The sequence below is a fragment of the Saimiri boliviensis genome, chromosome 1 (assembly GCF_048565385.1).
Source record: "Saimiri boliviensis isolate mSaiBol1 chromosome 1, mSaiBol1.pri, whole genome shotgun sequence".
In the NCBI taxonomy this organism is placed as follows: domain Eukaryota; kingdom Metazoa; phylum Chordata; class Mammalia; order Primates; family Cebidae; genus Saimiri; species Saimiri boliviensis.
Genome location: NC_133449.1, coordinates 131,613,642 through 131,639,278, shown reverse-complemented (window position 1 = coordinate 131,639,278; position 25,637 = coordinate 131,613,642). Strand labels below are relative to the sequence as shown.

The following is a 25,637-nucleotide window of genomic DNA, read 5'->3' as shown; positions in this document are numbered from 1 at the left end:
CAGCTTTACTGAGTTGTTCATTAGTCTTGACAGTTTTTTGTTAGGATAACATAATCATGTCATCTTAAAACATAGATAATTTTACTTCTTTCTTTCCAATTTGGATGACTTTTCTTTTTCTTATCTAATTGCTCTGTCTAGGACTTCCAGTACCTTGTTGAATGGAGCGGAAAGAGTGGGTATCCTTCCCTTGTACAAGATCTTAGAGGAAAAGCTGTCAGTTTTTCTCCATTGATTATGATGTTTACTGTGGACTTTTTATATATGGCCTTCGTTGTGGAAATGTTAGTTTCTTCTATACCTATTTTGTTGAGAGTTTTCATCACAAATGAATACTAAATTTTGTCAAATATGTTTTCTGTATTGCAAAGATCATGTGTGTTTCATCTTTCATTCTGTTAATGTGGCATATCACATTGTTTGATTTCTGTATGTTGAACCATCCTTTATCCCAGAGATAAATTCTACCTAGTTATGGTGTATAATCCTTTTAATGTGCTGTTGAATTCAGTTTGCTAGTATTTTATTGAGGATTTTTGCATCTATGTTCATTAGGGATATTGGCCTGTAATTTTCTTCTTTTGTGGTGTGTTTGTCTGGCTTTCGTAACAGACTGCTGCTGGCCTTATAAAATGACATTGGAAGTGTTCCCCTTCCTTCCTTTTTTTTGGAAGAGTTTGAGAAGGTTTGGTATTAATTCTCCATTGAATGTTTGGAAGAATTCATTCATGAAGCCATCTGGTTCTGGGCTTTTCTTTGTAGAGAGGTTTCTTCTTGTTGAATTTATTTGCTATTTGCTATTGGTCTGTTCAGATTTTCTGTTTCGTCTTAATTCATTTTTGGTAGGTTTTATGTTTCCACAAATGTATATATGTCTTCTAGGTTACCCAATTTGTCGACATATAATTGTTCATAGGAGTCCTTTATGATCCTTTTTATTTCTGAGGTATCAATTGTAATGTTTCCTCTTTTATTTATGATTTTATTTATTCAAATTTCCTCTCTTTTTTCCTTAGTCTAGCTAAGGATTTGTCAATTTTGTCTTTTAAAAAACCAACTCTTAGTCTTGTTGATTTTTTTTTCTATTGTTTTTCTATTTTCTCTTTGATTTATTGCTGCTCTAATATTTATATCCTTCTTTATGTTAACCTTGGGCTTAATTCCAAGCCTTAATTCTTTTTGCTTGGAATAAAAGTTAGGTTGTTTATTTGCGGTCTTTCTTCCTTTTTAATGTAGGCATTTATCAATACAGTTGTCTCTCTTAGTACTTCTTTTGCTGCATCTCGTAATTTTTGGTATATTATGTTTTCATTTCCATTTGTCTCAAAATACTTTTGAAATTCCTTTGTATCCCTCTTTGACCCAATGACTGTTTGAAAGTGTGTCGTCTAGTTTCCATGTCTATGTGATTCTCATTTTCCTGCTGTTATTAATTTCTAGTTTCATTTCATTGTAGTTGGAAAAGATAATTGTATTGATTTTAGTCTTCCTCAGTCTGTTAGAACTTATTTTGTATCTAACATGTGATCTATCCTGGAAAATATTTTACATGCACCTGAAAAGAATCTGTATTCTTCTCTCATTGGTTGGAACATGCTGTATATGTCTGTTGGCCCATTTGGTCTGTAGTGTTGCTCAAGTCAGCTGTTTATTTGTAGATATTCTCTCTGGATATTCTGTCTACCTGCACAGGTGTACAAAAGGACAGATACAGGATGTCCAATATGCTCTATTTTTTGTGTGGTGGCAAGTTGTCAGAAGCAAGCTGAAGATCCATCCTTGAGAGAAAAAGAAATAAGATATGGGGTTGTATATCATGGTAGGGATTAGAAGGACTAGGCTACATGAATGCATAGCAATATGAATGGATTTTAAAACAGAAGCACAGTGAAAAATGTAGTGAGATACAATACTCCTTACATGTATAAACTATACATCACACAAAACATTTATTTTGCAAGAACACATATTTTTCAAACACACATTACATACATTAGAAAAGTTACCTGCTAGACTAGAGAAATAATAACCTATGAGGATAAAAGGGAATCATTCTTTTTGAATGACAGATCTTGGGTAGACCAATGATGATGGTGTGTTATGAAGCGAGGAATATGTTTAACCCAACCATCTCTATCCAAGGTCAAAGAGGTGGGGGGAGAAAGAAGAAGAGGGAGAGGGGGAGAGGAAAGAAAAGAAGCTGGCAAAGTGAAAAGTACACCACTCATCAGTGCTACTGGATGTCACTGATGCCATCACCTTGTGAAATCCAGAGCTCATAGTAAGATGGGAAGAAACCTCACAGGCACGTTGAATACCCAGCTTCTGGTAAAGACCATAGAAGAGTTGGTGAACTTAAAGAAGTTACATCTTTTAAAAAACAAATGACAAGCATTCTAATTTATGACCTGTTCTGTAATGACAAGGAGCCCTGAGGAATATAGAACCCATCAGATACTGTAATTTCAAAAGAATAAACCTAGCCATCTATCCCATCAAGATTTCATTTTTAATATAAATGAGGAAGTAATTGCTTTTCTAAAGAAACTTTTGCTATGAAGAGAACATTTTTAGAAGTTTTTTTTTTATTATTATCTTACTACCTTTTTACCCCCCAAAAAAACACATTTAAATGTTTCATTTATAAAAGTGCTCTGAGCTGCATGCCTACAATACTGGAAATGAACTATTCTAATTATTTACAATGTCTTTCAAGTAAACAGTTTTAGTGGGTTTTGAACCCGCTTGTTAAAAATATCAAAAGGGAGCACCTTCCAGTTAGTTTGCAAGAACAACATCAAGATCAGAAAACATGGAAATTTACTAGCTGGATGTCAACAAAAATCTGTGCATAATTGGCAGATAGAATTGAAAAATGAGTATCATTAGCTGCTTCTGCATAGAGCCACGAGCCTTTGTGTGGAATATTTTCCAGTTATAGCCTTTCAAACCACTTATTCAAATCTGTGGAACCTGGCTGGGCATGGTGACTCATGCCCGTAATCCCAGTACTTTGAGAGGCCAAGGAGGGAGATCACTTGAGGTCAGGAGTTCAAGACCACCCTGGCCATCATGGCAAAACCTCGTCTTTACTAAAAATATAAAAACATTAGTTGTGGTGGTGCGTGCCTGTAATCCCAGCTACCCCAGGAGGCTGAAGCATGAGATTTGCTTGAACTGAGGAGGCAGAGGTTGCAATAAGCCAAGATGGTGCCACCACACTCTAGCCTGGGAAACAGAGCAAGACTCCATCTCAAAAAAACAAGCAAACTATGGAACTTTAGAATCAGTTCCTTTAACTATAGTATCAAACAGTGTTACAGAGTTTTAAATATAATGAAACAATTCCAATTCTTTACTCTGATTAAATATTTATTAGTACTATTTATGCAAATAATTTTAGTGATAATCACAAGGGTTTTATACTGTTAGTATATTAATACATACCAAAATGCATTTTGAAACATTTGTTTTACCCTCTTTATCCTTTTCAATTTCTGTTTATGTTTGCTCAGTAACATACATAATGAATCTGTGCTTAGATTATTTTTTGCTGATGAATGAAAATGTTTTGCTGATGAGCACACTAAAAAATTTTGGAGACTGTATCACTTTCCTCTTGCTGCTGTAACAAATTATTATGACCTTTGTATCTTAAAACAACATAGTGATTATTTCACGGTTTCTGGAGGTAAGAAGTCCAACATGGCTCCTACTGGACTGAAAATGAAGGGTCAGCAGGGTTAGGTTCCTGGAGGCTCCAGGGGAGAATCGTTTCATTGCCTTTCCAGCCACAGAGGCCACCCGCATTCCTTGGCTCATGGCTGTATCACTCTAACTTCTACTCACATCTTCTCATCTCCTTCTCTAACTCCTGTTTTCCCCTTATAAGGACTGTTGTGATTCCACTGGGCCCACCCAGAGAATCCAGGTTCATCTCCTCATCTCAGGTCCTTAAGTCAGTCACATTTGCAAAGTCCCTCTTGCCAGGTCAGGTGTCATATTCACAGATTCTGGGGATTCAGTTGTGGACGTTGTTAGGAAGGGCACTGTACCGCCTGCTGCAAAGATCCTGGACTGGAAGAGTAAAAATGAGCCAAGGAAGAAACTCACTGTGATCTTCAGGGTCGGATTTGGTGTGTCAGCTCCCCAGCAGGGCAGTCCCCACAACCTCACTCTCTGGCGGGTGCTTTGAGGGGCAGCTGGACCTTAACTTCAGCTAACACACATGGTATTTCTTTGGTCACATTTCCATCCTTTTGGATACAAGCCGTGGACCTTTTCTGGTTTGGGTGATAGGGTATCAGGATGGTTGTTTCTTTTTCTTTCTACTGAGTCAGCAGACCAAGGTTCAGATCTTGATTCAGGCTCTTGCTACCCTCTATGATCTAGGAAAATTTCTTAACTCCTCTAATCCTGAGTTACTCTCTCTCTAAAATAGAGACATTAATCCAGGCTTTGCAGGGTGGCTGAGGATTAGAGGATATAACGTACAAGTCGCTTGGACAAGGAGGCTACTGAATAAATGTTCATTTCCTTTCTTCTTCTAGTTAAAATTTCTGTCTCTTCAATTCTGTGTCCGGGGAACAAGCCTCATCTGTAAAGATGCAGAAACATAAGGGTAAATTGAGTCTAAGAGTGAATGCTTCTTGCAACGATTTCTCATTTCATGAGTGGATTGAGAAAGGTACAGCTTCATTCATGGCTTTTTCAAGAGTGCCTAGCCCAACAATGAAAGGGAACCAATGTAGAACAAGAAGCGTACTTGGCCTGCAATCGTTGTCAAGATAATTTCCCCCAGATCCCTTAAAGACGAAGATCTTATTAATTTAACAATGTTGTGCTTTGGCAGTTTCCCAAATATTTGGAACATAAACACAGTGACTAGCCAGCATTTGTTCCACAGACTGCCTTGATTCTCATCTGAGGTCTCTAGGAGGGATGAGTGGTGGGAAAACCCTTTCACAGGTGGACAGCTTCCTCTCAAAAGGAAGCGTCTTCATTTTCCTGTGTTAGAATGTGGGGCTTATCGAATTCTAGTTTCCTGCTAAACATTTTTCCTTTCATGCAGTAACATCCCCCTCTGCTGGAACTTGTGGATTTTGCTACAAGTATTTATCAAGAACGAGTAAAAATTAAATATGAGATGCATGTTTCATCTAAACTAGTGGTTCTTAAACTCTGTTATGTATAAGAATCTTCCTTACACATAAGATACTGTTTGTAAAAATATATATAAAAGGAGAACTTTGTACCCATGCCCATCTCCTAAGGGGGACTCGATCTACTGTTGTTTTTGAGACGAAATCTCGCCCCGTCAACCCAGGCTGGAGTGCATTGGCACCATCTCAGCTCACTGCAACCTTGAACCCTCCCAGATTCAAGCAATTCTTCTCCCACAGCCTCTGGAGTAACTGGAATTACAGGCACCTGCCACCACGCCCCGCTGATTTTTGTACTTTTAGTAGAGACAGGGTTTTACCATGTTGACCAGGCGGGTCTTGAACTCCTGAGCTCAGTTGATCCAACTGCCTCAGTCTCCCAAAGTGCTGGGATTACAGGCATGAGCCAACGTGCCTGGCCCTTACCTCATTATGAAAAACTTTTGAGGGATGAAAAGAAGAGAAACTAAAGCTAGAATTAGTGTACTTGCAATTGATTACATCAGAATGGAGTGCCCACTAGATAGTACTGAGCATGGAGTACTGTTCATTCCTCCGTTAACCAGTTGGAACTGCTGGCCTGGAGAAAACACCCTGCTCCTCACAAAGCTCATTATGCCAGGCTCCTTCCTCCCTCCCCAACCCTCCAGCCATAGCTCCCAGCAACATGGCAAAACCCCATCTCTACAAAAAATACAAAATATTTACCACACGTGGTGGCCTGTAGTCTCATCTGCTCGAGAGGCTGAGGCAGGAGGATCGCTTGAGCCTGGGAGTTCAAGGTTGCAGTGAGCTCTGATCATTCCACTGTATTCCAGCCTGGATGATAGAGCAAGACCCTATCTCAAAAAAAAAAAAAAAAAAAAAAGCAAGTGAGAGTGACATGGTTTGTTTTTGTTCATTCATTTGTTTGAGATGGTGTCTTGCCCTGTCTCCCAGGCTGGAGTGTACTGGTGCGATCTTGGTTCACTGCAACCCCTGCCTCCCAGTTCAAACGATTCTCCTGCCTCAGCCTCCCAAGTAGCTGGGATTACAGGTGTTAGCCACCACGCCTGGCTAATTTTCATATTTTTAGTAGAGACAAGATTTAACCTTCTTGGCCAGGTTGGTCTCGAACTCCTGACCTCAAGTGATCCACCTGCCTTGGCCTCCCAAAGTGCTGGGATTACAGGTGTGAGCCACTGTACCTGGCCTGGAGTAATGTGGTTATTAACGTGGATAACTTCAAACCCACTCTTTATGGGGCTACAGTGCACAAATCTTAAGCATATGATTCTGTGTTTTTATATAGACAGACATCTGTGTAACTCAGTGAGATAAAAATATAGAATCTTCCCAGCACCGTAGAGGGCTCCCTTTCCCGTAAATACACACACCTCCTGCAGACGAAGTTAGTGTTCTGATGCTGATCGTCGTAGATTTGTTTTTCCCTCATCTTTCCTTTGATGTCAGTGGAACACACGGCACACAGCCTGTCTGTTTTCCTTCACTATCACCGTGTTTCTGAGATCCGTCCGTGTTGTGTATATCGGTTGCTTGTTCTCTTTTATTGCTGTGTAAGGTCTGTTCACTGAGTATCCCACAATTTATTATTCTCCTGTTGATGGACATGGGCTGTTCACCATTTGCGCTGGTGCCTAGAAACATTCTAAGATATGCCTTTCAGTTCACTCCAACTTAAAAAAGTTTAAATCCCCTACAAGCAGCCATGTTTTAACCTTTAACTTATTTGGGATGAAACTCACAACTGCTTGCAACCCAAAATGCTGGAGCTGCCAGCCACTGCTGAGCAGCCGAGAGTGTTGAGAGTGTTGACAAGCTCTGAGCAGGAGAGTGAGGCAGCCATGTTGGATTTCAGATAGAGCGCTCAGGCAGCTGCTGAACACCACCGTTTTTGTGACTGACCGATGCCCTTTTTTGGGGCAGCCACGTGCTTTGGCCATTGACAACACAGGGGGTGTGATGGAGAAAAGATGTCTGCTGTTGTTAGTTTTGCTTTTCGCTCCTGCCACCTCTCATTCCATTTGGGGAAAACCTAAAGCAGAAATTAAACTTTCAGCTCGGGGGGCAGATCTGTTTCTCCTTGTCCTGCATCTGTCAGAAACGATACCCATTCCGCAGACTAATGTCCCTGTACCATGGTGAAAGCACTTCCCCACAGCTACAAAGCTGGGCACCAGGGAGAGCATAGAGCACTCAGTTCTTGCTGCCCACACCCTGTGCGGATGACCAGGAATCAGCCACCTGCCTCTGTCTCCCAAGAAGAGAAGGCAGAGCAATGTTGGTTTCCTCAAACCACCTGAAGGGTGGGCAAAGCTGGCATAGGCTTGGAGGCTGACAGATGTGAAATGGGAAGTTTTGGGGCTGTCACTGGAGCCTTTTTTATTTTTTATTTTTTTGGGAAGGAGTCTTGCTGTGTTTCCCAGGCTAGAGTACAGTGGTGCAATTTCAGCTCACTGTAACCTCCGCCTTCTAGGTTCAAGCATCTAATAGAGGATAAAACTTAGCTTGCTGCGATTCTCCTGTCCAAGTAGCTGGAATTACAGGTGCCCACTACCACACCTGGCTAATTTTTGCATTTTTAGTAGAGATGGGGTTCCATCATGTTGGCCAGGTTGATCTTGAACTCCTGGGATCTGCCTGCCTCAGCCTCCCAGAATGCTAGGATTTGGAACCATCATGCCTGGCCCATTAGAACCTTTTCTATCATATCTGCTCCCACTGCCTTTGGAAGGAACTGCCTCTGGCCACAGCTTATTGGATCAGAAGTACACACTTTCTTCTGAAGCCAAAATCGAGGTTCAGAGCTGCTTCGCAGCCTTTACTGGTTCTTCTCTCACATGTGAGCGGGCCATGAGCTGCTCTCATCCAGCAAGGAAGGTCTGCATGGCCCCAGTCACTAACTGCACCCCAAGTAACCACCATCTTGACTCCTGACAGCAGAGGTTTTGGCAATTATTGAACTTTATACCTGAGTTCACACAGCATAGGCTGTCCAGTGTCCAGCCTCCTCACGCCATCATGTTTGGAGATGCGTCCCTACTGCATGAGATTGAGGTTGTTCATTCTCATTGTGGTGGCTGCTCCACTGTGCGAATGTGCCACACTTTATTTATGCATTTTGCCATTGAGGGATGTGATAGGCAAACGTAAGGTAACCCCCACGATCCCTACCTCCTGGTGTTCATAAGCCTCTGTGATCCCCTCTCCTGAAGAGTAGGCAGGCTGTGTGATGTGATTCTAACCAAGAGAATACAATGAGTATGATGGAATTCACTCACAGTTACATTTCATAGGACTGTGACTTCCGCCTTGCAAGAGTACTTTCTTCCTTGCAGACCTTGTTAGAGCCTGTGGCATTTTGGCGGCAGAGTGGGGGGGGGGGCGGTGGCACCTGTGGCAAAGAACTGAGGGCCGCGTCTGGCTCACATCCAGAAAGAAACTGAGGCTGTCAGTTTTGTAGCCAGGAGGAACTGAATTCTGCCAACAAATGTGAACATGGAAGTGGACCCTACATCTGTTGAACCTTGAAATCGCAAGGGCTACTGCCTTGCAGGCAGCTTGCCATAGTGTTTACAATAGGCTCAACATAGGAAACCCTAACCCCCAAGGTGATGGTGTTAGGACGCGGGGCCTTTGGGAGTGATCAGGTCATGAGGGTGCAGCCTTCATGAAGGGGAGTACTGTCCTTATAAAAGAGGCCCGAGGGAGACCCCTTATCCCTTCCACCCTGTGAGGACACAGCTAGAAGTTGCCATCTGTGAACCAGAAAGCGGGCCCTCACTGGATGCCAAATGTGCAGGTGCCTTGGTCTTGGACTCCCCCGCCTCCGAATGTGAGCAGTTCGTTTCTGTTGCTATAAGCTACCCCGTCTGTGGCATTGCGGAGAGCAGCCGGAATGGACTGACACACACCTGGCTGGAAGCTTTCCGAGATTCTGAAGCAGGGTCCAAGGCCTAACTCCTGATGTACGGATACCATGAGGTCAAAAATATGAGGTCGTTTTAGTCTGTAAATTTTGTGGCCATTTGTTAAATAGCAATGTAAAACCCAACACAAGGGATGTTTTGGACAGTATCCAGATCTGCACATTTTCAACCCTGGGCTACCATGAGCATTCTAGTACATGTCTGTGGAAGTCAAAGCAGCTCCTTCTTGGATGGTAATCTACCATGTTGGCTTGTGATTAACCCCTGTTCTGGGAAGGCCTTTAAGATTTCCAGTTTATCTCTTGTTCCTTGTGTGAGGCCAGGTGCTTGCTATGAATCCTGCCCTCAGGTCCGGCAACGTTGATGCTACAGTACATCAGTTGTCCCCCCAGCCCTTCTGAACCACCCCTTCCCTGCAGTATAAAAGCCCTAGATCTCAGCCGCAGTGGCACAGGGATCCATCATCTTGTCTCACTGCCACCCAAGACACAGACATGGCTTATCTTCCTAAGTCCCTCCTTTGGGAGGCTGAGGCGGGTGGATCACAAGGTCAGGAGATTGAGACTATCCTGACCAACATGGTGAAACCCTGTCTCAACTAAAATACAGGAAATGAGCTGGGCATGGTGGCATGCACCTGTAATCCCAGCTACTCAGGAGGCTGAGGCGGGAAAATCACTTGAACCCGGGAAGCAGAGGTTGCCGTGAGCCGAGATCATGCCACTGCACTCCAGCCTGGTGGCAGAGCAAGACTCCCTCTCTAAAAAAAAAAAAAAGAAAGAAAAAGAAAGAAACTGAACTTGTCAGCCTTTTTCTTAGGCCTCTCGGCTTCCTTGCCCTTTGAGGTAGGTTTGCACAGGCCTGCACACTGCAAAAGATATACTTTGGTGAACGTACGTATATACTCGTGTTTGCTGTATACCTTGGAGGGACCTGCTGGATCATAAGGAATGCATATGTTCAGCTCTAGTGGATTCTGCCAGCAGCTTTACAAAGCAAGTTACAGTTACATGGGTAAAGATGGGATTCAAAGCCAGGTCTGCCCAGCTCGGAATCAAGATTTGGAGTGGGCTAAGAAGACATGAGGGTGACTTCTCTGTCCTGGGCACTGATTAGGTATGTCTTCATAGCTATGTTGAGACTGGCCAGGAGCTAGTATCTCATGGACAGTCATTTCTGCCTATTTGACATGAGGGGTCTCAAAACTGAGTTTCATAGTCTCACCATTTTAATCCAAAACCTCCGAAGCAGCATCTGTTTTTATCAACAAATATTTGGAGGGTGTCTTAGAATGGATTCTCATCATGATTTAATTAGAAAGAAAATGTTTAAATTGCTACACATGTATTTCCAGGCAGCTGAGAACTGGCCCATATCTGATCTCACTGAGCATACAAACAGAGACAAATGCACAGGGAACGCCTACTGTGTTGCGCTCCCACAGGGCGGTAAAGTTGCATAAGGATTATGAAAAATGACAGGCCCCAAGCTCACATACCACAGTCCACATGGTACCTGTGCCCGCTATTTATTGCTGGGTAACAAATCAGCCCAAAACTTAGTGACTTAAAAAACAACAGTATTTCGTCTCTCAAGGGGTCAGTAGATCAGGAATGCAGGGTGAGTTCAGCTGGGCAGTACTGGCTTCAGGTCTCCGTGTGGTCTCAGTCCAGTGATGGCTGGAAATAGAAGTCCAAGGAACTGGAGTACATGAGGGCTGATCAGGCATTCTCTCTCTCTCTCTCTCTCTCAATCTCTCTCCCCCCCTCCCTATCCCTCTTTCTCTCCCCCTCTCTCTCTCTTCCTCCCTCCCTCCCTCCCTCTCCTCTCTCTCCCCCCCTTCCTCCTCCTCTCTCCCCCATATCTTTCTCCCCTCTCTCTCCTCTCTCTCTCTCTCTCTCCCCTCTCTTCTCTCTCCCTCTCCTCTCTCTCTCCCCCGCTGTCTCCCCTCTCTCCCCGCTCTCTTCCCCCTCTTTCTCTCCCTCCCCCCTCCCCTGTAGTCTCAGGGCCTCTCCACAAGGTCTCCTCCTGTGGGCTACTTTGGGCTTCTTTGCCCTGTGGCGGCCTCGGGAGCTGAGCTTCTTCAGCAGTAGCCGATGGCTTCCAGAGTGAGGGTTTAGCAAACAATGTGTGACCTGCATTGCCCTTCACAGCCTCATTCTGAAAGTCATGCAGCATCACTTCTGGTCACAAGCAAACAAGGGGCTGTGTCAGATGGGTCCCCTGGGAAGCAGACACTGAAACGGGAGTCAGGAGTCAAGTGTATTGGGGGCGCAGCTGAGAAGGAGAACGGGAGGAGGAAGCAGGATGAGGCAGGATCGGCCTTCACGACGCAGTGCACCTCTGACAGGTGTAAAGGGAAAGGAGGGGACACGGGTGGTGCAGGAGCGCCTCAGATGGCAGCACAGATCAGACAGAGTCTCGGCCAACCCACTTCATGCTCTGGGACAAAGAGTGTCCCTTAAAGGCATCCCGTGATGGACAGGCCCTATAACCCTGCCCTGCTCAGTCACTGGTCGAGACCATCCAGAAAGAGAGTGGCCTTGGCCTGAAGGCGAAGACACACCCTGGTGGTGCTACCAGGTGTGGACAGCTAGCAGCTCAGCACTTTCTTTACGGCTGAACAGGAAGCTATTTGTTGAACGGAGATCTGAGCAGTGAAATCCACAGCTACAAAACAGGCCCACCCAGACTCAAGGGGAGGAGAATTAGGTCCCACCCCCTGATGGGGAATTGGCAAGATTCTAGAAGAATACATAGGACAAGAATTATGATTCTAAGAACATTCCAAATTCTTTAGAACCGAAAACATACCATAATACGCAAACACAGTGTGAGCATGGAAAGATGGCATAGGTTAGAGATGAACGTCTGAGGCCTTGGAATCAGCGTGGAATATGTTCAAGTCTTGGCATGTCCACTGAGTAGCTGTGTGACCTTAGGCAAGTTACTCAACCTCTCTGAGCCTCAGTTTTCTCATCTTTAAAACTGAGAAAGTAAGTCCACCCTTCATGGGTTCTTCTGAGAATAAAATGTGATCATTCATATAAAAGTTTAGCACCTTGCCTAACATGTAGTAAGTGTTCAGGAGGGAGAATACATCAATATTATTCACTGAGCAGCAAGAAAACCGTAACAGTCCAAGACCACTTAGTCTAAGGATTAACTCACTGTGTCAACACAGGAGCCCCCAGGAACATGATAGAGTACATCCCACACAATACGGTTTTATCCCCAACAAACAGTTTCACCCTAACTCAGTTATGGTGAGGACACTGAGTTATCAAAAAGAGATGGACATGCGTTTATGATAGTTATTAAATCAGAAATTGTGAGCTTTTATAAATACAGAATAGAAGTCATTGCTCGGCACTCTGAGCTCTCTAAAAGCAAGAATTGTGCTTTATTTGTTCTTGTCACACCAGGGCCAACAGCTGGCACGGAGGCAATGCTCCCCAAATGTTCACGGCATTGAATTGCATCTAATAGAGGATAAAACTTAGCTTGCTGGAAGATGCGCAGATTCATAACATCTTATGATGCTAGATAAATATAGGTTCTTTTTTCCATCCAAAATGGAAACGGGAAAAAAAATGACTCGTTCTTATTATTAAAAGTCTTGCATGCTCATTGTAATTCAAATAAAAAACCCAGGCAGCTCAAAAATATATTTAAAAGACAGTTTTTAAAAACCCATCACCCAGAAATAAACTACTATTAACATTTTGGTGAACTTTTTTTTCAGAGTGCTTTTCTAAAAAAATTAAAATAGTATCATAGTATAATGTCTTGTAACTGGATATTTTTCACGTGGCAATGTACGGCCACCAGCTGAGTGAAAGCTCACACAGGCATCAGCCTGGAATTAACACGGGGGCTGGAAGAGAGGGACCCAGTGCTGCTGTTCTCTCGCCCTTTCCATGACCACCATTGTGTGGGCTGCCGGCTGTCCTTGCAGGCTTAGCTGACGCTGCAGCCACCCGCTCTCCATGCCTGGAGATGCCTAGATCTCTGACCCAGACGCCTGCCCCTGTCCACCTCAGCTATTCCCTCTCAGTCCTGTTGAAATACCCTAGCTTGGCTGTGATGAATGCATTTTAAACAATCTCGCCAACTCCATTTTGCCCACCCTGAGCAGTGTTGCCCACCTTGAGCTGTGTAGGGCATTCTGTTCTGAGAGCTTGTGGTCTGAGACACCTGGCATCTTTGTAACCAGTTTTTTGAGAAACAGGGCCCACTGGCCTGTACATCCTGTACTCGCAACTGTGCAACTGCTTACCCCCCATCCTGAGTAAAGAACAACTTTAAGTAGAACTTTCTTGTTAGGCACTCCCCCCTGCCTCTAACCTGCTTGTTCTGCTTCTGTAATAATCTGCTTACTGCCTGCCCCCTGACCCTGAACTGGTATAAAAATGTTGACTGCCCTTTGTTAGTTGCCGAGAGGTTTGATTGAGCTCTAGCTGACTCTTGGACACCAGCATTGAAAGTGGGCTGTCAACAAACTCAGAGCGTGGCGCTTCTGTTTAAACTCGCTTGGGTGTAACACTGTAAGCCATTGTCCCTCGCAAGGTGTCTTACTGGTCATCCCTGACCACAGTTATCACATACTCTTCTCCCCTCTTTGGCTGAGGGGTGTTCAACTCCCTTCTGTTACATGTAAATTTTTGGTGCCGCAAAAGAAGCAGCACTCAAATATAAGTTTCCTCAGTGAGGCAATTTACTTTCATAGAATGGGGCGCCTCACAGAGGAGCAATGGCGAGCACACACCTGGACGGGGCGGGGAAGGGGTTCTTATTCCTGACGCGGTTAGCCCCTACTGCTGTGTCATTCCCCTATTGGTTAGGGTTAGACAGCACAATCTAAGTTAATTCTGATTGGCTATTTTAAAGAGAGCAGGAATAAAAGCCAGAGTGGCGGGGTGGGTAATTTGCCGGGAAGGATGGGTACGGGACAGGTCAAAGCAGGTGACCAGGGGTGACTCAGATCAAAGCAGATGACCAGGGCAGGTGACCAGAGCAGGTGACTGGGATGAGTAAGGATGGAGCAGGGGACTGGGAGAATAGATGTGAACTACTGATTAGAACTGGTGGAAATGTTTGTTTACTGAAACCACAAGGAAGTTAAACTTTAACATGGAGAATTAAAGAATAAGAGAGCTGAACACACTGACATACTGATTCTTTGAAGAGAAACCTGGAGTTCACTATATCTAAAACTTCTCTTCCTCTCATCTCTGACAAGCAGAAGGACCAACACCACTGGGTCCTTGGGTCCCCAGCACTGTTTAAAGCAGTTTACATAAAATATCCCAATTAATTTTCCACAATTGCTCTAAGGAAGTTAGAGGGAGATGCTGTCACCATGCCCGTTTTACAGATTAGGAGGTTGAGGCCAGTACTGTTTCAAGCAGTTTACGTAAAACATCCCAATTAATTTTCCGCAACTGCTCTAAGGAAGTTAGAGAGAGATGCTGTCACCACCATGACCGTGTTACGGATTAGGAATTTGAGACCAGAGAGGTTAAGTACCTTGCCTACTGTTACAGCAGCAAGAAATGGATCTAGGAATGAACACAGGAAGGAAAGGAGACTCAGTGTCTCTCCCCTGGCCACATACACACTATCCGAAATTGCAGAACCAGACAAGAGGTGAAAATACGTTTAGTGAGTGCTTCCTCATGAAGCAGCCTCGTTGTCTGGGATAAATATCAGGGTTCTTGGTCTCACAGCCAAGGAGATCAAGGGTACAGACACACCCACAGAGTGAGTTTGAAGCAGGAGTTTCATAGGCAAAAGGAAAGAACAGCTCTCCATCACAGACAGGGGTTCTGACTTGATTGCAGTGTGGTCTGAGTCTCAGTCAAGTTCTAACTTGAGACTGCGACTCCCACACAATAATAGTGGGAGACTTTAACACTCCACTGTCAATATTAGATAGATCAATGAAACAGATAATTAACAAGGATATCCAGGACTTGAACTCAGATCTGGACCAACCAAACCTAATAGACATTTACAGAACTCTCCACCCCAAATCCACAGAATATACGTTCTTCACAGCACCACACCACACCTACTCTAAAATTGACCACATAATTGGAAGTAAATCACTCCTCAGCAAATGCAAAAGAACAGAAATCGTAACCAACAGTCTCTCAGACCACAGTGCAATCAAGTTAGAAGAGAACTCAGAAACTAACTCACAACTGCACAATTTCATGGATACTGAACAACTGGCTCTTGAATGTTGACTGGAGAAACAACAAAATGAAGGCAGAAAGGGGTACCCTGAAAGGGACCTCTGTCTGGAGCGTGTTGCCAGGCGGTAGTAAAAGTGTCAAGAGTTTTTATAAATGGGCTAGTGAGGAGGGGGTTAGTGAGGAGTGGACGTCTTATCCTCCTGGAGCCTGATGGTTTAGTTGGGACCAGGTGTGCTATCTGTATACATCAGAGATTTTTTTTTTAATCCCACCCCATTCCCTGACCACCTGGGCCAACTCTTAATTAGTCTGTTTTGCTTACCTGGGAGGGAGAGTTTCTGTGCTTTTACCAGACATCTTTCTGCAGCTGCCAGCATCCCTCGCCGCCACCCCAGTCCACTTTTAGCTTCCCTGTCTTAGTGTGCCTAAAGGAAAGGAATGTACTTGTTAAGGCCCACTGTTTTAGCGGGGCCCATTATATGAATGTGAAGTTTGTGATGACCCAGGAGACTGCATGCCGCACACTTCTATGCTTGAGCTGTCTTACCTGTGTTTCGCATCTCCACCTTTCACTGCTTATTGTTAGAAGAGAAGTGATTTCTTTTGAACTGTGTGAGATTAGAAAGTAAGCTACTTCTTTTCTTTTTTTTTTTCCGAGACTGAGTCTTGCTCCGTCAACCAGGCTGGAGTGCAGTGGTGCAATCTCCATTCACCACAACCTCCACCTCCCAGGTTTCAGCGATTCTTATGCCTTAGCCTCCCAAGTAGCTGGGATTACAGGTGCCTGCCACCATGCCTGGCTTTTTTTTGGTATTTTTAGTAGAGCTAGGGTTTCACCATGTTGGCCAGCCTAGTCTTGAACTCCTGACCTCAGGTGATCCACTTACCTCAGGGTCCTTGTGGTGTTATTCCAGCACCCAAGGGCACTGCAGCCTTCCTGGGGCCTGGCTAGACCAGAGCGCTTCCCCACCGGTCCCACACTGCACTGGGGGGCAAGGGGGGGGCTGTCTTCCCTTGGATTAATGGAGTTTTTATTTCATGCTACTTAAGCAAACAGCCAGAGAATTTGAGTGCCTGCTCTGTGCCAGCATAATGTTTGGTAGTTCAGGATGGGCAGAGCAGAGTTTGAATTATAAGAAGTGGTTAAATCTGAGAAACAATCTTGGTTAATATGCAGGCTCTGTACCCAACAGGAAATAGTGAGCAAGGTAACACCATGCCAGGGCAACAGGGAATAGAAAAGGATATCCCAAAGAAGCTGGGGAGGGCAGAGACAAAGACAAGACAGTTTCAGGAAGAATCTGACACATGGATACAGTCTGATTAACCTAAGAAAAAGGTAGACAAGGTACGGGAACTTCTCCCATAAGAAAATATAGTAACTACTTTCTCCAAGTTTTAATTCCTTAGTCATTTTATTTTATAGAATACATTAAGCTACTTCTGCTTAAATAAAGCATGGGCATTTTTTTAAGGTGCTAAGATGCCAGAGAATGCAGCAATTTTACTGTGTTTTTTAAAGTGATGCCAAAACACAGAGCTGGTGTTGGCTGAAGGGTCTGATTGGATCCCTATTTTTTCCTTTAAGTGAAATCTCAACCAGTGGAGGATAAAGGTGGAATTGCAGGAATGCATTATGGTCCCAAGAAAACTCCACCCAGATTTTTATTCCTCATCATCCACCAATTGCAAGGCTCAAGTAGGAAAAGAAAAATCTTACTCATCTGACAGCCTAAGTAGTTATAATTTTATTTTCGCATTAGAGAAGTACCATGTTTCTAGGATGAAGCACAAAGTGGTTTACTAATACACCTAACTGATGATGTAGCACAGGCAGCCCTGGAGGCTAAGGCGAGGTGCTGATACTGACAGCATGGCCCCAGATCTCCCCGATGGGGATCATGCCTACCAGGCCTATGAGGAGTTGATGGGGAACCCCAGAGCTTAGACAGAATGACCTTACATTGAAGGGTCTCCAATTATTAGACCCAAGTTAGCATTTATGCATCAAATTGAAAAAGAGCTACTTTAATTGTCCTGTTACAGACATCATGCTGTTTACTTTTTGATCCAAATTCAAAATTTCAGAAATGCAACATTATTTCCTTATTAGCGATAAGGACCAGCTTTACTCCATATTGGCTTCAGGAACATGGTGATGGAGGTTCATCACCCATTTCATCTCTGAGATCTTTAGACAAACATTTGCTACTTGCATAATCTACACCTGGTGATCTCTTGGGCAAGCCTCTGTCATCTGAGATAGCAGAATACAGGAGCCCTCTCTGGTACAGATAGCTCAGATAGCTCAGGGGAGGTAGGTGTGTATAAAATATGGATCCTCACAGGAAGGAAAGATTCTGAAGGGTCAGAACATATTTGAAACTCATGCCACATAAAATAGGTGTCATTTTTTACTTTATTTAAGGAAAAAAGGGTGGGGACAACAGTAATTTCATAATACACAGTAGACAAGTTAGCACTGCAAAAAAAAAAGGGGGGGGGGGAGTGGGGCTGTGTACTTGCCACCAGTCTGCTTTGCAGCTTTTATAATTAGTAAACTTAATGCAGATTGTCATCTGTATTACTATTTAGCAAATTAATAATTGGCAAAATTAGGGTGAATGTGCTACAACTAAGAAGAAAACCTAAATAACCCATAAAAAAATCACTTAAACCATAAATATGTGGTGCACATTAGTATAACAAAACCATTTTGCAAACATTTTCTCCAATATGACGTGCATGAGAAAAAAGTAAAAACACTGCACTCAACACAGAAAGGGTTACTCTGATTTCAGTACAGAAAGGTTATTACTTATGAAAGCTTTGACTAAACCTAGAGGCATTTTTGTTTTGTTTGGAGGAGGGCTCCTATAATAATTCAATGTTCCATATGTAATGATATCAATACAATGCTGTTTTCTTTTGTAATTCTGCCATATTGGCACTTCAGTGGAGAAGTCACTACCCTGTAAAAGGGGGAGAAATAATTCCTTTCCTAAAAGAATCTAAATACTTCAATGACTCCCAATCTTTCATGGAGAAACACTTCACTGGGTACCTGCATCAAGCTGTAGGCAACTCAGTCTGCTTTACAAGGGGGTGAGGCCAAGAAGGGAAAGATAAACAGATCAGGAACCCCCACCCCAGAGGAACAAAGGGCCGTCCAACTTCAGTAAGTTGAGTCCAACAATGCATTCAATTCAGTTCCCCACAAACACCAAGAGAGTGCCCACCAGGTGCCTGGACCTGTGCAAGCAGGGCAAGCATAACTCGGCATGAGCTCAGACCCCATTACCACCTACGGGAAAGCCAGTTTTCCTCAGGTTCTAAGTAATCGGTTAATTCCAATGAAACACCACTTGCGTTTTTTGTATAACATTTGACTTACAGATGTGGAGCTGCAAGTCTTTAGAATGTAAGACCATGTTACCACATCCTTTGTTCTCTGCCTTCTTCCCCGTAACATTAGACATTGGGTATTTCTTCAAAGACATACGGCCACCTTTTACCATTCTCTGAAGCCAGGGAAGGAGCCACAATCACTTGTGCCTTTCTTTCTTCTCTTGATATGTACACAAGTGTGCTCACTGTGGCATGTTTCATCTTATGAAAAGCCTAAACATGGATATAAATCAATCACCAGCAGGAATTTAATTCTAAGTCAAGTCCTGTGGCAACGGAATCCAGCCTACCTCAAACCCCTTTAAATGTAGGATAAACTTTTCAACCTTCTATATATTAACTACAAACTAGAAGAAGGCTTTGGCCTTTCAGCACTGCTCCAAATTCCCACAAATGAAACACTCATTTCCATCTTCTTTTCCCTCCCCAAAAAGTAAGGCTTCTCAGTTTATCTTGTCTTTAAGAGAATATACACAAAACCACCAGCTGCTGTGTCTGCATTCATGAGTGGATGTACTTGTCTTACCAGATGTTTGTGGCTCAAAGGAGAGCCTTTTTCAAAAACACCGAACCAGGGGGAAGGGAGTGACAGAGGCCAGAGTGGGTGCCAAGTTGGATGGGAAGCAAACAGGTACAAATGGCTGTTGTATTTAAGTGGGTGGGGGCAGAGAAGAATCCCTCATTTTCACAATATACAAGAAAATTAAAGGAAGCAGATTAAGCCTAGAAAACGGCAAGTTTCTTTTGGCGACCGAGGTTAATGCAGTCATCATGCAGTAGTTTCACTCAGAACTCGACGAGAGGGAAGAAAAACGGCAGGACTGCGACACGGAGCCCTGATCCTTTCCCGAGACGGTAACATCCTTAGGGGAGCTGAGTGATGACCATGAAGCCATGAAACAAATTCTTTCTCAAGACATTTATTACAAATGTCATGAATATATTCATAAAGTAAAATTGGTTTAAAAAACAGAGAACAAGAGAGCAAGTGAGAAAACGAGAAAAGCCAGGACTTCGATATTACACCTAAAACACAGAAGATGCCGACTTTATGAATAAGCAGAATTAACTACATTCTTAAAATAGTTTTAGTGCATTGCATTTTTAGAAAAGGGAAACTCCCCCGCCCCCAAGAAAAGGTTTCTGCAACACTGAACAGTTTGTGTGACTATTCTAATGTGACCACCTGTCTGCTACCAAACCCCCAAATCGAGAACAGTGAAATCTCATGTCACGGGCTACAGCTGCCCCATTAACCTCTAATGGTGAATCTGCTGAAAACAAAGCATTCTGCTTTCTGAACTTGGAAGTAAATTGCATCAGCCTTAAGGCTATTTCCCATCTTTATGGACAGTTCTTGTGCCTGCTGACTTGTGACAATAAAAGTCAAACTTCAATCTGATAGTTTTGGTATTATGATTAAATTAAACGTTAATGGTTTCCTCCAAAAACATATAAACTAAATCACCTCTCAATGCATTAAAAACAATGAGGTAGGCAAAAAAATAAACACGTGGTTTGAATTTTTTTTTTCTTCTGCAAGTGCAGACTGTGGTAAAACTGTTGTTGCACTTCTAGGTTTAAACAAAAATTAAACCTTTAACTGAGGCAGTGCTAATACTGTCACACAACAAAGTTCTGGCCATTATACAAAATGCACACGTTTTCTTTTTTCTTTTAGAACCATCTGCACATGATTTAGGCAACCTGGTACACAGAAAAATGACTTGGGTTCTTGGCCAGGACCCCCCCACCCCAAATCCAAAGAAACAAAATGGGACCCCTTAACCCACCCCACCCCATCTCCCAAGCCCCACCCCCAAAAAAGTTATCCTAGTAACTGTGTCTTTCACATTTTATAAATATTAACTTCTTAAACCTCCATCTTCTTCTTTGTCCACATATTGTCACATTACAAAAAAAGAAATGTCAATTAAATACACTGTTAATGTTACTATATTAAATCTGCTCTCTGCTTCAGCACTCTGCTCCTTTTACCATCACTTCTCACCTCCTTGTGCCCACTGCCAATAAAACAAATGGCATGATCATCGTCGACCGTCAGACACCCACAAGACAGAGTCATTCAGAGACAAGGAATTCTGGAGCTGGAGGAAAGGTGTTTGCTTTCCAGTATGATGCTCAATCCCAAACATAGCACCTGATGGTAGAATCTGAACAGCACCAGCTGCATTGCAGCCTTGATTTATTTTGGAGTAAGGAAAAAAAAAGAAGGGATAAACTGGTAAAAGAGGAATAGGAAGGAGGGGAGAGAACCCAACACATGAGGTCTGCACACACAGCTGTCCTGGTTGCCCTCGGTGCAGCTCCGAGCTCCAGTTGCAAGGAATTCCAAGTTCTCAGGATCTTGAAGACTCTGGAGGCCAGTAATCCCTGGATCACACTACTTCTACCAGCTCAGAAGAGAAGTCCTGCCTAAGGTCATGAAATAAACCTGACTGCTGCCACCAGACCGAACAGAGGCAAAGAACACCTGCAAAAGCAAGAAAAGAGAGGCCATAATTAGCATGGTCATATAGCACTTCCAGCCAGGAAATCTTAGCCACCATCATCCTCAATACTGGCAAGTACATGGAGCTTAGACCCCAAAGAGCCTTTTCAAAAGAAACTCTGAGGCCAGACGCAGTGGCTTACGCCTGTAATCCCAGCACTTTGAGAGGCCAGGAGTACTAGACCAGCCTGGCCAACATAAAAACAGTGTGTATGGTGGCACACACTTGTAATCCCAGCAATTCAGGAGGCTGAGGCATGAGAATCACTTTGAATCCAGGAGGTGGAGTATGCAGTGAGCCAAGTTTGCACCACTGTACTCCAGCCTAGGCAACAGAGTGAGACTCTGTCTCCCCCAACCCCTCCCCCCACAAAAAACTAGGACAGTATCAATTTATAATTGCAGGAGTGACCATCTGCAGCCAATTTTTATTATAACTCAGGCTTGTTACTACTAATTCCTTACACGTTGGCATATTGTGAGAACACAAAAGTAAAAAAAAAAAATGGATGTTTCTGAAGAGAGTTATTTCTTTCCACTTCCACTGTTAACACCTTCTAAAAAATAAATGTCCTTAAAAAACACAATGAGCAAAAGGAAAGACTCCTTAACAACCTAATTTTTTTTTAAATCAACAAAAAATATATTAATTATATAATCCATAAAATTTTGTGTATTTTATTAATAAATGTTAAAGGACATGACATGCATGATAAAAATATTAAAATGCCTGAAACAAAGAATGCTATAGTTACAGCTACAGTAAACATACTTAGGAAAATATAAGCCAACAAACTGACAAAATCCCATCTGAGGTTGTAGAGATTTTCAAGGTCACAGATTTGGGAGATATTCTGTAAGCAAAACTCCACTTGAAACTGAGTTGTAGGGTTGCAGAAGACGGTGGGTAGGGGTGCAGAAGACAGTGGGTAGGGGTGAAGCAACTTTGTGTTTAGGATGTGTTGGGCAGCTGACAAGGACAGATGTATAGCTTCTTCTTTCTCACATTAAATTAGTGAATTTTTAAATCTGAGAACTCAACCTACTGGCTGACTGCTAGTATGTCAATGTGAGGCAAAAGGCGGAAACATTCTTCAGAGCCAAGTTTCTAAGGCTGTGGTGTCTTGCCTCAGGTAGTCAGACATGCCTTTGTAAAGGGTAGGCTTGGTAAAACTCAGTTCCACCCTCGAGGCCTTCTCCCTTGGCAAATAGGGATGGGTCAATGCCCCTGGCCATCTATCTGCTCCACTCCAAAACTGGTTTGAAAGGGACTTCTTGGGAGGAAGTCGCCCTAGGAGTTGTCCCTGGAAGGGTATGGCCAGTTTTGAAAAGCAAAGGGGGTGTGATGCCATGGGATCTCACCTGCAGGAGGTATGGTATGTCTGCATAAGATGATTTTTACTGTGAAACACTTCTGACATGCAAACCTAGAAAGCAATTTCACTGCTCACAGACTAACAAGGGAAATCTTTTTGACACACATTAGGTGAGAGGAATCTTTCTATTTACCCAAATCACATGGGTGATTCCTTCCACTCACAAAAGGATTCCAGCCAACAAAACTGGCAGCTTTTATCTTCCCTATCTCTAAACTAATTATATCCTAGACAGGTCACCTAATAGGGTTTTATACATACACACACATACACACACACACACACACACACACACAAACATGTTAACTTCTATAGAGAAAAATATCTCTATCCCCTCATAGTAAAAAACAAACTATGCCCCAATCCTCATGAACATGACTAAAAAGCAGTATTTAAAACGTTCCTTATTATTTCAGAACCTATCAAAACTCCAAAGAAATTAATCATCAAACTCCATGGAAAATAAGTCATTACTAAAAGATAGATAGAATAACTAAAAAGAATCCATAAGGAAACCATTACCTTGTCATTGCGTTCACACAAGAATTTTAGTCTCTGAGCCCTTTTGTGCATGAACACACCATCCAAGTGACCAGTTTCCACAGATCGGATCTCTATGGCCTTCTCTCCCCAGCCCATTGTCTGGTTGGATCGAATATATGCTTTGGGGGAGGAAAAAATTGCAAACCATTAAAGATAAGGAAACAGTCCTGAAAAGATGCTGCTTATGTGATAAAAATATATTTTTATACTTTTATATCTTTTTAAAATTTAAAATGCAAATGCCTAGCATTTCATTTGTTTTCAAGGAACTTCGCCTTTGTAACCACCTTGTCTATCCTGTGAAGTAGTTATTTGCATCAATGGTTGATCTATTTCATTTTCCTTAGGCCTTTCATGCTCATTTTGAGAAATGACTCGCCAAGTTTAGAGTTTAGTGCACATATTTTTATCATTCCAGTCATGAGAGAAGGCAGGGAAGAGACAGTGGCTTAATTACAAAAAATTCAAAATAGTTATGGAATAAAAATACATGAAAATGTCAAATATCAGTCTTTATTATTGAATGCAAACTAGAAAATTATGCACAAGGCTGTTTGTAGTTATGGCTCTACGATTCTCAAGAGCAAGTAACTTCCCTTTCTCTCTGTCTTCCTTTACAAATTCTTTACCAATTCTGTTTCCCTTTACAATGTGGTCAACAAAAACAAGTCCGATTTTTCTCTGGGTATTTTAAGGATTGAGAGATTATGATAATAGGGTTTTTAAAATATAAAACAATTACTTGGATTATGTTCTATAATAGACCTATGACTATTTCCATGGCCTACAATCTAACTTTCCACCATCTACTGCCTACCACTCTGTTCAATGGTGGCCAAAAGGTCTGAAGGACATACAAAATCAGCATGATAAATATATGCAGTCTCAGACAAGGCTCTGCTTTCACAACTGCTGCCTTTCCCCAAGTTCTCCATACCTACTGACGTGGGCATCTCTCCCCACTGTAGAACTACATCCTTGGTGATCCTTCCATACGTGTTTACATAAACCCCCTCATCTTCATAGCACACCAGAAGCTCCATCCCATCTGTGTTGGGGAGGATGATGATTGCATGGGGTTTGATGCTACACTGGATCTAGAGAAGAGGAACAAAGTACAGAGAAGAATGTCTGTGGTTATTTTCAGCCCTGTGAAAGTGCTCAGTAAGACTCTTGGTGAAGCACTGGTACCATATCCCGGGTGATAAATACATTTTAGAATACTTGTGCAATATATATCCTCAAGTCTGCCTTTTCCAAGTAATATACTCGACTGACTCACATTTTCTCAGGCTCATGAAACAAATTTGGATGCTGAGCTCCAACTGAGAACCACAACCCCAGGATGTTCTCACCTGCCAGCAACTGCCCCAAATCCATCCCATGTTAGTCAAAGCAAGGCCTAAGAGGTTTTCACAAGGGCTCCACAAAGCCAGGAAGGTGGATTTCCACTTGTCTAAGAGAATGGAGCTACTGAAAATTGCACATCATTTAAATACTCACCCCCACACCAAGGGGAAATGAAGAATCCCTGCTTATGTTAGTTCACTAAGCAGAGCAAAGAAAAAAGTCAAAACAAAATGAAGCCAGTCAACCAACCATAGAGTGTGGGTTCTTTCTTACGTGTGTTGGTAGATAAATGTCATAGACTGATCCTGAATCCACATCAACAGCATGGAATCCAGCACAGGATCCATAGATCACTTTCAACCTCTGGCCTTCCTCAACAGTGAGATCCACCAGTAATGGCTTATGTACCAATTCTCCAAATGACTGCAAAGAAGTCACAAGAGAGAGGTGGGAAGATGAAGGAGAGCTTATTTCTAACAGATCAAACTAGAGAAGACCCAACATACTCAGTTATTCAATTACTGAGCCACACTGGCAACAACCACGAGGCAAAAATACTCTACAAAATTAGTCTTTATTATGGTTTTGCCTGTTAATTAGCATCTGAAAGACACTTCCAGAAGTTATGTTTCAAAGCTGCCTATCCAGACCAAGATTTCTGCTCTGTCACTTACTGTGTTGGTTGTCTTGATCAGAAAAGCATGCAAAGTAAAATAGTGAGGACTTTCCTGAGCATAGTACTCAACTATTCAAATGCACAGCAGAGCGAGAGGCAGAGTTGCAGGAATCACACACTGAAAATTTTATCATTATTATTACATTAGTCGCTATTTGAACTATAAAGATTTCTAACTTTCTGACTAAATCAAAATGGTGAAAAGGCTGTGTATGCTACAACAGCCTGGACTGTGCTGGTGGTCTCCATTTTTCACTGACATCACTACCCACAGTTCACGAGGGTAGGACATTTAAACAGAGCAGCTTTAAATAAGGTAATAGTTATAAAACCAACTAGTACAGTACTTGGTATATGAAGAATATCAAGGCCAGATCTCAGAAGATAATATAACCGTATAATCAATTATCTTTATTCAGTAACACTTGGATTTATTTTTTAAACAAATATTGTAACTCCATTTATCCTGCCTCACTGGGAA

General features: G+C 42.8%; 1 protein-coding gene across 50 annotated transcripts in view; it reads right to left on the bottom strand.

The window, feature by feature from the left end:
* Window positions 1-20,867: 20,867 nt before the first annotated feature.
* MAP4K4 (mitogen-activated protein kinase kinase kinase kinase 4) overlaps window positions 20,868-25,637 on the bottom strand; it is a 198,214-nt gene continuing 193,444 nt past the window's right edge. For 34 of the 50 annotated variants that reach the window (XM_074404374.1, XM_074404393.1, XM_039475158.2 and 31 more), the window contains 4 exons: window positions 24,754-24,903; window positions 24,068-24,227; window positions 23,110-23,249; window positions 20,868-21,193 (listed from right to left, as the gene is read on the bottom strand). In XM_074404374.1, coding sequence (XP_074260475.1) covers window positions 21,110-21,193; window positions 23,110-23,249; window positions 24,068-24,227; window positions 24,754-24,903 — 534 coding nt within the window. In that variant the 3' untranslated portion in view covers window positions 20,868-21,109. Of the gene's footprint in view, window positions 21,194-23,109; window positions 23,250-24,067; window positions 24,228-24,729; window positions 24,904-25,637 lie in introns of all 50 variants that reach the window. The other 16 variants (XM_074404352.1, XM_074404346.1, XM_074404361.1 and 13 more) reach the window with 1 other exon arrangement.